The sequence below is a fragment of the Aethalodelphis obliquidens genome, unplaced genomic scaffold, assembly GCF_003676395.1.
Source record: "Aethalodelphis obliquidens isolate GAN/ISIS:26980383/991018 unplaced genomic scaffold, ASM367639v1 scaffold18, whole genome shotgun sequence".
In the NCBI taxonomy this organism is placed as follows: Eukaryota; Metazoa; Chordata; class Mammalia; order Artiodactyla; family Delphinidae; genus Aethalodelphis; species Aethalodelphis obliquidens.
In genome coordinates, this window is record NW_020837962.1 from 15,983,603 (window position 1) to 15,999,712 (window position 16,110).

The 16,110-nt window shown below is 49.8% G+C and overlaps 1 protein-coding gene across 3 annotated transcripts in view; it reads left to right on the forward strand.

Moving 5' to 3' along the window:
* Nucleotides 1-16,110, forward strand: part of RIN2 (Ras and Rab interactor 2) — a 176,166-nt gene that overhangs the window by 130,323 nt on the left and 29,733 nt on the right. For all 3 annotated transcript variants that reach the window (XM_027118080.1, XM_027118079.1, XM_027118081.1), the window contains 4 exons: nt 4,663-4,855; nt 8,332-8,443; nt 11,763-11,835; nt 15,870-15,961. In XM_027118080.1, coding sequence (XP_026973881.1) covers nt 4,663-4,855; nt 8,332-8,443; nt 11,763-11,835; nt 15,870-15,961 — 470 coding nt within the window. The remainder of the gene's footprint in view (nt 1-4,662; nt 4,856-8,331; nt 8,444-11,762; nt 11,836-15,869; nt 15,962-16,110) is intronic.

Genomic DNA, 16,110 nt, shown 5'->3' on the forward strand with positions numbered 1-16,110 from the left:
TTTTTTTTTTTTTTTTTTTTTTTTTTTTTTGGCGGTACGCGGGCCTCTCACTGCTGTGGCCTCTCCCGTTGCGGAGCACAGGCTCCGGACGCGCAGGCTCAGCGGCCATGGCTCACGGGCCCAGCCGCTTCGCGGCACGTGGGATCTTCCCGGACCGGGGCACGAACCCACGTCCCCTGCATCGGCAGGCGGACTCTCAACCACTGTGCCACCAGGGAAACCCTATAGCTGCTTTTTATTCTGAGGCCATATGTGATCAATTCTGTGCACTCAACATGGTTATCACATCTGTTTAGTCTCCTTTTATCTACAATAACCCACAGTTTCTTTTCTTTAAATAATCTTTCACCACACTGACATTTTGAAGAGTTCAGGCCAGTGGTTTTGCAGAAGTCCCTGAATTTGGATTTGTCTGTTTCCTCCCATGTGGATTCAGGTTAAATACATTTGGGGGCAGGAGGACTTGGAGGTGTTATAACCTTCTCAGAGCATCAGAGGTCAGAGGTACCATGTCAGGTGCTGGAGATGTTGACCCTGAGTGCTTGGTCAGGGAGATGTCTCCCAGGTTCCTCCACTGTCAGGGCATCTTCTCCTCTTCAGGATAAGGAATCCATGGGATAATATTTTAAGGCTCTGAACGTTCTGTTTCCTAAGTCTTTCATTAGCATCCATTCATGAGATGTTATTTGCCACTTTCAGACAAAGCTTAAAAAGGGAGCTGGCCAGGTCTCAGGCGCCCGTCTTCCCACTGTGACCATCTCCTGAGTCTCCTACTCGGTGGTTTATGTTTTATAAGCCACTCATCCTTTGCCCACCCTCACATCTGCATGCAGACATCTGTCTTAGAAATCATGGTTCTATTCATCCCATCAGGTTCTTTCTTGGGTTGGATTCTCTAGAAACAGAGCCAGAGACAGGGCTGATAGGATGGGATGGGGAGGAAGCCAGGCAAAGATGTGGGGTCAGCAGGGGTGTCGCCTCTGCCTGACCCCGCAGGGAGCTCTGAAGTGGGACTAGCACCCCAGACGCGTCCCACTCATAGCAGCAGGGGCATGGATGCCTGGTTGGTAAAGGCGGTCTAGGCGGGCAGGGCACCAACAGCATCCACTACAGTTTTAGTATTTCCCTCATTAGTTCTTTCCCAAGCCTTGTCCCCATAAGCAGGACAAGCGTGAGCTTAGTCATTTGCAAAGACAAGGTCTAATTTATGGTTGCTCCTTTATGAGGCCCCATGAATCTTATTCACCGCCTTCCTGTCTGGGCCGTGGTTTTTATATTTTTTTCTTTTGCGGTACGCGGGCCTCTCACTGTTGTGGCCTCTCCCGTTGCGGAGCACAGGCTCCGGACGCGTAGGCTCAGCGGCCATGGCTTACGGGCCCAGCTGCTCTGCGGCATGTGGGATCTTCCCGGACTGGGGCACGAACCCGTGTCCCGCATCGGCAGGTGGATTCCCAACCACTGCGCCACCAGGGAAGCCCTGGGCCGTGGTTTTTAAAGGTGAGGTCTGTTGTCAGAACAAAGTCTTTATAGCTTCTTTTTTTGGGGGGGTGTGGATCTCTCTCACTCTTATATTTCTTTTCTTTTTTTTTTTACCATCTTTATTGGAGTGTAATTGCTTTACAGTGTTGTGTTAGTTTCTGCTGTGTAGCTTCTTAACAACTGGATGAGCAGGGTGGGCCCTTCTAAGGAAGGAAGAAGTGTCAACTCTCAGCACGTGAGTGTCAGGATTGCCGTGTTACAGGTGGTAGAATTTGGTCTTGGTAAAATATCGCCAACTTGAGATGACAGGCCTGAAATATATCTTTATTAGAGTTCCCAGAACTCTTTCAATGGCTTGTTACCTGTCTCCCCTCCCCTCCAAAAAAAAAAAACCTAATTGGGTCTGAGTTCAAGTGCATATTTTGCTCTTAGGTCTCAAGCACGTGCTCCTCAGGTTCTGGGACTGGCAGCATCAGCGTTACCCCAGAACCTGCTACAAATGCAGAATCCTAGGCCTACTCCGGACCTGCACAATCAGAATATCTGGGGCTGAAACCAGGAAGTGTGGCTTCACACTCCCCAGGAGATTTCTCACCCAGGCTCAAGTGCTGATGCAAAGCAATGGTTGTAAACTTGGCTGTACCCTGGGGAACCTAAACCATTCTGATGTCTGCGTTCTGCCCCAAAGTGTCTGATTTATTGGATCTGGGGGTGCAGTCTAGCCATCACAAAACTTTAAACTCCCCAGGCGATTTTCATGGGCAGCCAGGGGTGAAAATCACTGCCATAAAGTTGCCTGCCTTACCTCATGGGAAAGGAATTTTAACACCAGCTTCATTTTGAAGAGTTTGTTCCTAGAGCTGCAAAGATTCACTTCAAAATACCTGGAGGCCCTGGAATGGCATTTCCAGAATGAGGAACTGCCCTCTCTGGGCACAGATGGTCCCATCTGGAAAACTGCAGCAGCGGTAAAGAAAAACACTCACATATCTGAGAGCAGAGGAAATGTAAATCTTGAATGGGAACACGAGATTCTTTAGATCTGGAGCGAGTCAAGAGGTGATGGAGAGGGTGTGGGGAGGGGGGGTCTCTGGCGGCCCTCGTGCTGTCATCGTGGGGGGCTGTTTCTGAGCCTGTATGCCCCAAAATGTTCACTTAGGTGGGCTTCCTCTTAGGGGTGGAGTGGTCCACGTGGGGGTGACACACTTCCTTTCCCTCCCTCCCCTTCATTCAGACCCACCACCTGTCTTCCTCACTGGTAAAGCCTTCCTCCAGCCCATACATTTGTGTCTCTTTGGGTGCAGACATTTGAAGATGGTGTGTACCCCACCTGAACTCGGCTGTGCAGACATGGATGGTCAGGCCTGGTGGTCCCACTGGCTGTTCCAGGGCCATGTTGATGACCAGCTCATGGAGAGCTCTGAGCGTGGTAGAGGGGAAGACACCCCAGAGTTTAAGCAGCCTTGGGCAGGGGTCTCCACCCTCTCTTGACAGAGGCCTGCCCTTGGGCAGGCTCCTCAAGGAAGGAAAGAGCCTCCTCTGGTCCTCTTTTAGAAAACTGGGATCCTGGCCCCTCCTTTCAGGGCTACCGTGAGGAAGGGATGAGAAAATATTGATAAAGCTTGGGCCAACAGTAGGCACCACTTGATACAAGCCTTCCCGTGTGCATGATCTCAGCTGTTACTTGCAAAGTTGGAGGAACACCAGACCTCTGGAATTTCTACCTCTGCCATTTCATGGTTGTTTATTACTCTGGACAGCTCGGGAGCTTCTTGGGGCTCAGTTTCCTCATTTGTAGAATGGGGATTAAATACTCAATAGCAGGGGTAGGGTTGGGTGCCAAGGGAAATGATGGACAGCAATATGGTATCTTTTTTTATAAATTTATTTAGTTTTGGCTGCATTGGGTCTTTGTTGCTGCATGCGGCCTTTCTCTAGTTGTGGCGAGCGGGGGCTACTCTTGGCCGCGGTGCACGGGCTTCTCACTGCGGTGGCTTCTCTTGTTGCGGAGCACGGGCTCTAGGCGCGCGGGCTTCAGTAGTTGTGGCTCGCGGGCTCTAGAGCGCAGGCTCAGTAGTTGTGGCGCACGGGCTTAAGCTGCTCCGTGGCATGTGGGATCTTCCCGGACCAGGGCTCGAACCCGTGTCCCCTGCATTGGCAGGCGGATTCTTAACCACTGCACCACCAGGGAAGTCCAATTTTTTTTCTTTTTTTTTTTTTGAGATTTCATCACATGCCATGCAGTTCTGTGGTTTTCAGTATTTCATGAAGTTGTACAGCCATGAGCTCACTTCATTCCAGAGCAGTTTCGTTACCTCGAAAGAACCTCCACTCCCATGAGCGGTCATGAGATACCCCACGCCACTCCCCATCCCCCAGCAGCCACTAATCTTTCTGTCCCTATGTTTTTCCCTAATGCAGATATTTCATATAAGTAGAATCAGTACACTATTGTGTCGGGCTTCTTTCACTTAGCGTGGGGTCTTCAAGGTTTATTCATTTCGTAGCATGGACCAGTGCCTCATTCATAAAAAGAATGAATGACTCTAATGGCTGAATCAAATTCCATTGTATGGATAGACCACGTTTTATTTATCCATTCTCTAGTTGATGGAGATTCGGGATGTTTCCACTGTATGTATGGCAATTATGAATAATGTTCATATGGTTTTATGAATAGCACAACACACCATTCACCTGTGGTTTTCTATTGGAAATAATATAGTAAGGAAAACGAAAGTGCCTGGCAAGAAATGAAATGCAGTTCTTTGGGTTCAAAATGAGTGTGTGTGAGTGTGAGTGTTTGTCTTTGCTTTTAGCGCTTGCCTGGTCATGCTCTTGATTTCACGGTTACCATACGGAATTTAGCGTGTTTGGCTCAAAGTTAGAAATGTTCTATGGCAGAAGACAGAGTAAACAGCATTTAGGATGTTTAGAACCTTGTGAAAACTGGGTTAGAAGTAGAAGGTTGGGTGTGTTGAGTGTTGTTGAGTACTGTCTGTAACGTTAGAGATAAAGAGTGAACTAGAACTTTGTGTCTGCCTCCGGAAAGCTTTCAGTCTGGAGGGGAAGGCAAAGGAGGTGGTGATGACAGGACAGCCCCATCAAGGAGACCGAGAGATGCTGTCCTTGTGTGGGGGATTGTGCCGCAGCCGTTTGACCCCTGCCAATTCTCTCTCCTAGCATGGTGAGACACAAGGACGATGGCTACCCCGAGGAAAAGGATGTGAAGACCTGTCCCCGGGACTCTGGCTACGACAGCCTGTCCAACAGGCTCAGCATCTTGGACCGGCTCCTGCACACCCACCCCATATGGCTGCAGCTGGGTCTGAGCGAAGACGAGGCGGCAGGAGTCCTACGGGCACAGCCTCCGGGGGTAAGACTCAGAAGCGGGAAAGCAGGTGGAGGTGGGCAGGGCTGCCGCTTCCTTAAAGAGAAAGACGTGGACTTCCAGAGAGCTCTTCCCAGCCTGCAGGGAGCACGGTTCCCAGTGTGTACCTCGTTACACCGCAGAGAAGTTCTGGAGGCAGCTCCCAGGAACAGAGCCCTTCGTGATTTGTCTTTCTGCCTTCCTCTGCCCGGTGACCATGTGTACCCAGGTCTGCAGGGTAACCGGGCACCGGGGTCCTGAGGAGGGGCCGTTGGCTGGAGGCCCTGGGCCTGCCTTCTGGAGATATGACGTTGGGGATGAGTCTGGTTGTGGGGTCCTCAGTTGCCCCTGTGGTTTTCCTTTCAGCATGAGCCTGGGAACCCTGCCAGGGCCCAACCATCCAACATGGGACCCAGTCTTCAAAAGTTCCATGTCCATAGTCTTGTCTGCTCTGGCTGTCAATGTGATCCTCCTTTCCTTGGATTGTCTCAGGGACAAATCAAAGTCCAGTTGGGTTTTTTCAGCTCCCCCCTACCCAAGACCAGTCTCATCTTACTCAAGCCCACTCCATGACGCTAGAGAAGTTTCTCAGAAAATGTTATTCAGTGATGGGTAGGTATTTCCTGTGCTGTCTGTCATGGTAGCCGCTTGCCTCATGTAGCTATTTAAATTACATTAATAAAATAAAATAGAATAAAAAATTCGGTTCCTCTGTGGCATTAGCCACATTTTAAGGGCTCCCTAGTCCCAGGGGTTGGTGGCTACCATATTGGATGGATAGCTCAAAGCAGTGAACATTTCCACCATCATAGAAAGTTCTGCTGGACAGCGCTTGTGTACAATGTCTACTTCCAAAACAAGGATAAATACAGTAAATCACGGATAAAATAACACTGGAAACAACACATAACAAGAGATAGAAACTAAGAAATAGATGGAGAGGCAAGGAGAAAATTCCTTCAGTAGCTGGCTGAAGAATGTTGTAACAGTTGGGCACAAAAATAAACTTTTAAGTTTCCTATCAGCCAGAGCTTGTCAGTGATCACTTTTTGACTTGTAAGTGAGTCTTTGTTTCTCATCTGACAGAAGCAGACAGGACTAAGTCCTCTGTTGGAACACACTCAGGGTGACAAGCGCAGTATTGGATCATCTCTGCAGAGAATTCCTTGGCCAGCGTGCCGGGTTGTTGCCCTTGGTTTTGGTCTATATGATCGGGACCCCCTTCTGTGAGGCCCCCACTTTTTTCAGGCTGAGTTGTCTGCTCCTGTATTTCTGCAAAAAATTCTAAAGAGGGAGGTTGCCATGTTGCTAGGCAACAGTTCCCCTCCCTGCCCGTCCCAGTTCCTGGAGTCAGGCACGTCCATTCCTGCTGAGACCTGATGGGGAACGAGTCAGGCAGAAGGTTCTCCACCTACCTGAGCCCTGGGCAGGACCTGCCTGATGGGGTGGGGCAGGCCGAGGGTGGGGTGAGGACAGGAGAGGCCACGGTTCACCAGGAGAAGTGAGGCTGCTGAAGAGAAAGAAGGGCAGGTGTGTGAAGGAGAGAGATTTGCAAGAGCAGCTCTGGTGGCATCTGGTCCTTGGGCTGCCACCATCCCTGACTCATCTACAGCCTAAGACGGTGGCCGGCAAACTGTTTCTATAAAGAGTCAGAGTGTCACTATTTGGGGCTTTGTAGCGCATACAGTCTCTGTCACAGCCACTCAACTCTGCCATCGTAGGGCAGCCATAGCCATAGACAGTACGTAAACCAAGAAGCAAGGCTGTATGTCAGTAACACTGTGTTTGTGAAAGCAAGCAGCAGGATGGATTTGGTCTGTAGGCCAAGCTTTACCAACTGTTGACCTAAGGTTTCAGACGTTCAGGAGATACAGCTTAGAGGTTGTGCCCTCCCTGACCCCAGGGCTCAAGGAGATCCCACCTCCCTAAGGGAGCGATACTTCTTTCCACCAACCAGCAGCTACCTCCCACCAGTACTTTGGGGCTTTTACTCAACCCGATAGCACTGAGGAAACACCTGCTTAAGCTTCAGGGTGACCCAGAGCCATTGACTCCCAGAGCTGGCAAATTCTTTGGCTGCCTCCCTATGGGTGCTGGGAAAAAAGAGGGAACTTAAGATCTTCCTGTCTCCTTACCAGATACCCAATTCCCATTACCCCTCCTCCCCCAAAAATCATCTTAGGAGCTATTGACTGGACATTGAGAAAGAAATGAAGATTAGGTGGAAAAAATAAAAGGCTTTAGAAAAGCAGGAGAGAGTAGGTATCCAAATGCAGAGGAAAGAGACGTAGGTAAAGAAACAGGACAGGATGGGATCCTTGGAGAAGGGCTCATGTACCCCAGGAAGGAACAAGGACGCAGCGGATCACCACACTGCAAGCTCCAAGGAGTGCCATTTGATTTGTTGTCTAAATAGGTGGCGCCCCCTGGAGTTGTGCAGTGCATGGCCTGCACAGAGCAGTACACGGCATACTCACCTCTGCAGTGACAGAGGCTAGGATGGTCTCCTGAGATCAGCACCGGGGGTTGGGTGGGTTTAAACATACATCTAGGGCTTCCCTGGTGGCGCAGTGGTTGGGAGTCCGCCTGCCGATGCAGGGGACGCGGGTTCGTGCCCCGGTCTGGGAAGATCCCACATGCCGCGGAGCGGCTGGGCCCGTGAGCCATGGCCACTGAGCCTGCGCGTCCGGAGCCTGTGCTCCGCAACGGGAGAGGCCACAACAGTGAGAGGCCCGTGTACTGCAAAAACAAAAACAAAAACAAAAAAAACATACATCTAAAGACATTATTTGGAACTGGAGGGAGCTGTCACAAAGTGAAGCAAGTCAGGAGTAAAGTTAGGACCGCCACCTCAGTGTTGGCTGTGGCGAACCTCAGAGCCCAGCTACCTGTCTCCCAGGGGAAGTTGCCCTTTTCAGCTCCAGCGGATGTGGCCATGCCTGGTCTTGCCTTATCATCGCATTCTCCAAGAGAAGCTAGACATTCGGATTTTAATGTGAAAAACAAAACACCTTGTGCTTTTTCACTGTTGGCAGCAAATTCAGATTTCTATCTTAAATACACCCATAAGCCAAATTAGCCAAAGAACCTCTAATTCACCACCTATGGCTTAGCCGTGTTACCTGTGTCTAGAAATTTAGGGTTCGTCAACCAGGATGCCCTTATCAGACACAGGCTAGAGAATACGTACCGTGAGCTGTAAAGCAGTCACCAGGCTGAAAATGCTGTTGCAGACTCAGCCTCATGGAGAAGGTTCTGGCAAAGGGAAAGTGGGATTCTCCTGAGGCCAGTTACCCAAGAAGGGCCTCTGTGGCCTGTCTGCTCATCACCCCTTTCCATGGCAGTAGTGTTCTGCCTTAAGCCGTGTAGCTCGGCTACAAGAGGGGCTCCACTCATGGGTGCTGGGTGTGCAGGTTATCACATGCCCAGGTCCCAGCCTTTGAGATGTTTCCTAAGCTTGAATTTTTTTTTCCCTCCCCTAGATCTTCCTGGTTCGTAAATCCACCAAAATGCAGAAGAAAGTCCTCTCCCTTCGCCTGCCCTGTGAATTTGGAGCCCCACTCAAGGAATTTGCCATAAAGGAAAGCACATACAGTAAGTGGTCATCGGGTGGTTGGGTCCCGGTGACACGGGGGCCTGGGGTCTTTGAGCCAGTAGAATAGGAGAGAGCCTGCACTCTGAGACGAACAGACGTGGGTCTGTGTCCCAGCGCTATCGCTTGTCCCAGGATGACTGGGCAGGTAACCTACCCTAGGAGCCTCGGTTTTCTTATCTGTATAGCGACATCTGTACGGTGTTAACAGTTCAGTTAAACAACTTGTGTGCAAGGTTCGCGTTCTACTGCCTGGCATACAGCAGGGGCCTAACAGAGGCTGGTTTCCTCGCCCTCTTCCCAGTTATGCAGGGCGCGGTCCCCAGGTTTGCTGATGACTGAGCTGCAGGGTGGGCCGTACCGCTGAGCCTTTTTATGGGCTCTCGTGCCAAAGAGTGTGTCTGCACAGCTCTGTGAATAGTCCTTGAGGGGATATGTTCCCTCTAGGCCATCGCTGTTCAGTGTGCTATGAAAGGCAACTGATCGTAGGCAGAATCTAGCCCTTTGGAAAAAATGGACCGGCTGAAGTTTTGGAGGGATCGTGGTCAGGAGTGTCGGTTTCTTTCTGCCGAACCATGGTCATTGGAAATCTGAAATCTTGGAAGGCCAAGTTTTCAATGGGAAAGGGAACAAACAGTCCTGATGTCCTGACAGGCTCCCAGCCGCCATCAGAAGATGGACCTACGCCCCCAAGGGGGAGGCTTCACTGAGCCACAGGTGAGCAAGCTGAGGTGTGAAGGCGAGTTTGGATGCTGGTCAACTATCCAATAAGATGACGGAGACCAGGTTCTCATTATAACCTGAGCGAGCCTCAGTCCCTGCCTTGGAAGGAGCCGAAGGTGTCCTGAGACCAATTTCAGGGCAGATCCTGGCTTCCACTCAGCCCAGAGTTCATAGTCTTGCTGAGCCCAAGAGTCGTTAACTGGGTCTGGAGGAGGTGTTTCTGGAGCAGCCTCTCTGTGATGTATGACTGGCCTCAGGTCCCATGATGTTTTCCCTCCAGGCCTCTCCCAAGGCCCCTGGCTTCAGGGAAAAGCTTCCACGTGCAAAATCATCTGAGCCGTCACTGAACCTGGCTAATGATCCCTGGTTTATTTACGTTAGGAGGGAATCAGAAGGTAGATTTCAAACCCACCATCTGAAAGGCAGTGAATTAAATATTAAATGAAGAAAGGTGGTTCTGAGTTGGCTTTTGAAGCTCAGCTAGCCAAGAAGTGATATATCTAAGTGTTTTGTTTTTTTTTTTAATTATATATTGACTTTTGGCTGCGTTGCGTCTTCGTTGCTGCGCGCGGGCTTTCTCTAGTTGCGGCGAGCAGGGCCTACTCTTCCTTGCGGTGCACGGGCTTCTTATCGCGGTGGCTTCTCTTGTTGCAGAGCATGGGCACTAGGCGCGCGGACTTCAGTTAGTTGTGGCACACGGGCTCAGTAGTTGTTGCTCACGGGCTCTAGGGTGCAGGTTCAGTAGTTGTGGCGCACGGGCTTAGTGGCTCCGTGGCATGTGGGATCTTCCCGGACCCATGTTCCCTGCATTGGCAGGAGGATTCTTAACCACTGCACCACCAAGGAAGTCCCCTAAGTGGTTTTTAAATACCTTCTAACAGCCAAAGTTAACCATGATAAGTTAGCCTGCAAATCCCTCCTTCCCCTCCTGCAATAAATACAGTTAGTGTTTGTACTTTAAACTTTACTTGTTGTTCACCTGAGGTCCCTCCCTGGCTGAACAATTTCCTCCCTATTTTGTAAAGACTTTTATCACTTCCCTAGTCCTCTCCAGGTGACTTAAAGTGGCTGAAAGAGCTAGTCTGAGCAAAGAATTAACCTGCCTATAACTGATTACCACAAGGCCTCAGTCCCACCAGGATGGCCCCTTCCCGGCCAGGGTCTACCTTCTCTGCAAATTGAGGTGCACTGAGAGAGGAAGGGCTGGCTTTAAAAACATAGATATTTTATCATAACATCTGGACAGTGTGTTTCATAATAAGTACCACCTCATATCTGTGTAGATTTCTTTCACACGTTACTCCATTTTTTTTAAATGTTCATTTATTTACTTATTTGGTTGCGCCGTCTCCTTAGTTGCGGTATGCGGACTCTTAGTTGCGGCATGTGTGTGGGATCTAATTCCCTGACCAGGGATTGAACCTGGGCCCCCTGCATTGGGAACGTGGAGTCTTACCCACTGGACCACCAGGGAAGACCCTAAGTTACTACATTTGTTAAAAAATTGCACTTCCCACTACTATCCTTCTGGGAGACAAGGGAAGTACAGTTATTGTCCATTTTACAGATGAGAAAACCGAGGCTCAGAGAGGTTAACCTACCCCAAGTCCATTCCCTTTTACTTAACTCACAAAACTGTGGTGCACGTGTGTGTGTGTTTCTGTTTCTGTGTCTGTCTGTCGCTCATGGTATATGTGTGGAGGTATAGATGTGTTTTGGGTGCTACAGAAATAGTAAGTGAAATAATACAATGTAAGCAAATAATAAGCAAAATAAATGAGGCTATGGAAGGGAGAGAAACTCGTCTGATTGAGGAAATGAGGAAATCTTCACACAGCTGAGGCTCTTTGGAATGTTGCTGGAAGAATGGCTGCAGGGGTGGCATTTCAGCAAAGAGGGACTGAGGAGTGGTTGGCAAACACATGAATTTTTGAAGTCAAGCCACTCTCTGTTCCATCAACTAGAAGATGTATGAAATGGCACACCGACTTGACAGAATATTTCTTGCATGCTTGCACGCTTGGTGGTGGTGGTGGGAGTGGGTAGGGGCTAAATAAATTAATTTTAGAATCTTTCCTACAGAGTTGACCTCAAAGCTGATTTATGAGAACCCCATGTTATCCTCCAAGCCTCGAGCTCCTTCTCTGCCTTGTGTCTGTACCAGAAGTGGCCCGTTTTGACAAAGAGGGTTGTGACCCAGGAGGTCCAGCCCGGGAGGGTCAAGGGCCGGTGGGGCCTTGGTGTCCCCCAAGCCCTGTCTCCTGATGGCCTCTCACTCCTGCCAGTCTGGCCCCTGGACCCTGCCCAGCTTTGCATCCCAAACTTTAGCTGTGTCATTTGAGTCTGCGCTGGTCTGTTTACCAGGCACTGGAGCACGTGCTCCAATGAGTCAGGGGCCAGACTTCTAGGCCCCCAGCCCCTCCCCTGGCCTGTGTCTGGCGGCCGCACAGCTGGTTCCCGTCAGCCGTGTGAGAGTCGGTCAGGGAGCACAGAGATGCTCCTGCCCTCGCAGCAGGCAACATCCAGCACTGAGGGCCTTTCCTTCCCCAGGATGCGCTCAGGGACACTCAGCTGGTTTCCAAACTCTCTCTTTTCCAGCCTTTTCCCTGGAAGGCTCAGGAATCAGTTTTGCGGATTTATTCCGGCTCATTGCTTTCTACTGCATCAGCAGGTAAGGCTCTTCGTCTCCCGATTTCAAGCCCCTGCTTGGCGTGTGCGCTACCACCGGCCCCCGGGTTTCTTGATGCGTCCCAGGCGCAGGGCTCTGGAAGGCTTGTCACCTATTGAATGTCCCTGGAAGGATTGGCCCCTGAGGTGAAAGGGTCACCAGGCCCCCTGTACCAGGCTTAAGATCAGAATAACTAGCCCAGCCCCTCTAAGTGTAAAATAACACACACATGCAGAAAGGGGCCCGTGATGCAAGCGTGTAACATTTAAAGGTCCCTGATAATGTTTCTGAAAAACCCCCAGTGGATGCAGTTCATCTAGAAATGTGGTTCCTTCAACCAGTCCATAAATCTTGCATCGCTCTCCTTCAGGCCTGCTGGGTACCCCTGTCTTTTTTGTAACTAAAGGGACTGTTTCAGTCTACATGAAGCCAAGCCCCAAATCCCGATGTTAAAAAGTGTCAGGGGAGTGCAAGCTGGGGAAGGCTTTCTTCTTTCTTTTCTGTGAGCCATCCCAGTTTCTCAAGTCAAGGGTTCTTTCCACGAATGAGGCTCAAAACTCATTGTCTGCAGAGGTCGATGTTGCCTCCCCTCAGGTCGCCTGGCTCAGTTGGCCTCCTTGGTTCTTCTTGTGCATCCGTCACAGCCGATAGAGCAGAGACGGGCTAGATCCTTGGGGGTTGGGGGGAATGTAGGCACCAAGCTGTCCACTCCTGGAGGTCCCCAGGCCAGGCCAGCCGAAGCTGCGGTCAGTGGCCTGATGGGGGAGGGCACTTCCAGAGGGGGAGCCCAGCGGGAAGAAGTGGGGGGCTTCCTCCAGAATGGGACCAGAGCCCTGTGAGTGCCCTGCAGGGGCCGCCACCTGCCAGGGTGTGGGCAGGAGCCCTCACCTGTGTGAGGAAGTCTGCCCAAATCGAGGAGGCCAGTGCAGAAGCCCTCACATCCCCAGGCATGCACACCTGCACTGGCATGAGCCCGGCAGCCCCTGGGAGTGACTGTCAACCCTGGTATGTCGGTCAGAGGTGAGGCTGGCCGGCATTTACACGTTATAGTTTGCTCCTTGATGAACCTGCTGTTGTTGTGAAAGATCATCCCACCTATAAAACAGGATTTGGCAGCCATGCACGAAAGGTACCATCTCTCCCCTCAGTGGTCACTGTCAACTAAGTGTCGCTGTCTGGAGTCGCTTGGTGACTGAAGGGGACAGAGTACCTAGAAGGCTTGGCGACCCACAAAGCATGATGCCAACACAAGATGCTCCCAGGCAAAGCCCTCCATTGACATTTTGAGATTAATAGTCAGTCTCCTCCTCTTTAGAGATATGACATGTAGAGTAAAAAAATATTAAAAAAATAAATTAACTTATACATGCATTAAAACTCTTGAGTGAAACGTTTATACAGAAGATGGCTTTATTTTGTCTGTTATGCAAGTTTTAGAACCAGGGTTAGGTGAGAAGGAGGCGCCCCCTCTTGTGTGTGTGTGTGTATGTGTGTGTGTGTGTGAGAGAGAGTGAGTGAGAGAGAGAGAGAGAGAGAGAGAGGAGAGGCTGTATCATGCCCTTGGCTGGCACGGCGGGAGAGTACTCACGCACAACATCTAATTTTCTAGTAGATCAAAGCCTAAAACCACCCATTAGTGAATGACGGGTGTGGTTTCCTGTCATCTCTGTCATTAAGGAAAACCCAAACCAATTATGCAATATTTAGGCTCTAGGTACTGCATTGGGCAAAGTAAAACCTTAAAATAAACGTAGGTTGGTTTTGTTATGTGTGGCTTTCCTCCCAATTGCCTAAAGAAAGTAGGTTTTCATTAAGTGGGTACAGCCATGGAAATACAGATTTGCATGATGCTTTGACGTTACAAAATTCTGGTCTCAATAGTCTTCATTTAACGTCATAATCAGGGCCATGGCCTCTCCTGGGTCCGGCAGCAGCTCTTATACAAACGCTGCATCCCCTGACGCTCCACCTGCTTCATCCAGAACAGATGCAAGTGGACGAGGTGCTCACAACAGGGACAGATGAAAGGGTCTCCTGGAAGCAGGAGGCGACCCGGGCTTAATACCCCAGGAAAGAGGAGCCTCCCGACTGCCAACTCCTAGCATTTATGTGAGCCCTCGTGTTTTGCTCTTTCCATCGACCTTACTAATTTGTTATTCATTGCCAACAGCCTCAAGGGTTCCAAAAGTCTCCAGTCATCCAGATTTAATCTGATTCAGCCTACAGCGTTGCCCAATGTTACCGTAAATGACTAGTTGTTTGGTATAGTTATTTTCTTCAGTGGAAACGTTCAGGTCATCTTGTGTTGACAGAACACAGGCAGGAGCTCCGAACTTTGTCCTCACTTTCTCCACCCCAGCCACGGGGGCGCGGGGGTGGGGTCTCCTTGCTGTTCTTCATACATGCCAGACCCTCTCCCACCCCAGGGCCTTTGCACCTGCTGCTCCTTCTGCCTGGAATGTTCTTTCCCTCATAGTTTACTTCCTGGCCACCTTTAGATCTTCAGTCAAATGCTACCTGCTCAGGGGGCCTTCCCTGGCCAACTCTCACACTTGAACCCTCTTTATTTTTCCCCTTTTGTGCTTTACTTTTATCCATGGGGCACATCCCCTTCCCGTGTATTCTATGAATTGCCTTATTGTTCTCTGTCTGCTGGCGTCCGCTGGAGTGAAGCTCTGTGCAGGTGGGGACTTTGTCTGTTTTGTTCCCAGCACCTGGCACATCATAGATGACCATAGACTTTGCTGGATGGATGAATGAATTCTTTCTTTGTAACACCAGTACCACCACTGAAAAAAATAAGTCCTTTTCTGATAAGTCACCCTTGTCATTGCATATTCATTCATCCATTTATTCAAAACACATTCTCTCCCTATCTGTGTCAGGCAAGGCCCTGTGCTGAGCCCCGTGAGGATTTCATCAGTGCTTAGAGCATGATCCTAACCCTTGTGCATGAAGATGAACAAGTGCTTTTGAAGTCTGCCTCTGCCCTTTCGGAGAAAGCAGGAGGTCATGGTGGCGACGCTATGCCCTGGCCGCAGCAGGACCCTGGTGCCAGCCCAGCTCCTTCCTCTTGGGTCTGCTGGTCTGTGATGCTGCAGTGCATTTGTTTCCTGGTCTACACATGGCATGATGCTGCTTGGGGGAAATGTTGTCACATGAGGTCCTTTAGATTTGCCTTTCTGCTCAAAGCATGGCCCAGGGTCAGGGGGCTTGACAGAAACGCCCAACCTCTGGCCTCCCCCAGACCTGCTGAGTCAGAGTGCAGACTCACAAGACCCCCCAGAGATTCAGGTGCACATTACAGTTAGAGAAGCACTACCTTAAGACTCAAGAGGGAGTTTTGTCCCCAGCACACAAAGGACAATACATGGGCTGTAGCCGGAACACGTCACAAATAAAACCAACATTCATTCATTGAGAATCTGCCGTGCCTAAGGCAGTGGGGTAATACATTTTGGTTTAGGATCACACATTCCTGCCCGGGGAGTCGGGGCCCAACATTCAGAGCATCTAGCAAATCAGTACCTAATGTGTTATTTATGTGATGGATCCACCAACATAGTTAGCGATTCTGATATTAACTCTAGATACGGCTTAGCTGCCCAGGAAGGCAATTTGGTCCTCGCTGCAAATACTGAAACCATGCGGGCTTGTATCTCAGCCTGTCCTGCGTGTGTTAACACAGGCAGGAGTAGTGATCCCACAGTCCTATCAGTAAAGACGAGTCTGGTTGGGTATGCTGTGATGTCTGGGCCATCTGAAATAGTTTAAGCTATAGACAAACAACAGGGACCTACTGTGTAGCACAGGGAACTATATTCAGTGTCTTGTAATAACCTATAATGGAAAAGAATATATATGTATAAAACTGAATCACTTTGCTGTATACCTGAAACACTGTAAGTCAACTATACTTCAATTAAAAAATAAAACAAAAATAAATAGTTTAAGCTAAAACATCTCTAGGATGGAAATGAAAGCAAGAGACAGAACAAGACATGTAATTACATGTATTCTCTCTTTTGAAAAATCAGGGACGTCCTGCCGTTTACCTTGAAGTTGCCTTATGCCATTTCAACAGCCAAGACTGAGGCTCAGCTTGAAGAACTAGCCCAACTGGGACTAAGTAAGTGGGTGCCCCTGCCCGGTTTCTCTTGATGTGAAAGCATGGAGCAGAGCCAATGGCAGACGATACATCATTGCATCAAAAAGCAACCCTCATCTCCATGGTAGAACTCCATGAGGCCCTGAGTCACACCTTCTGAGAGTCTTTTT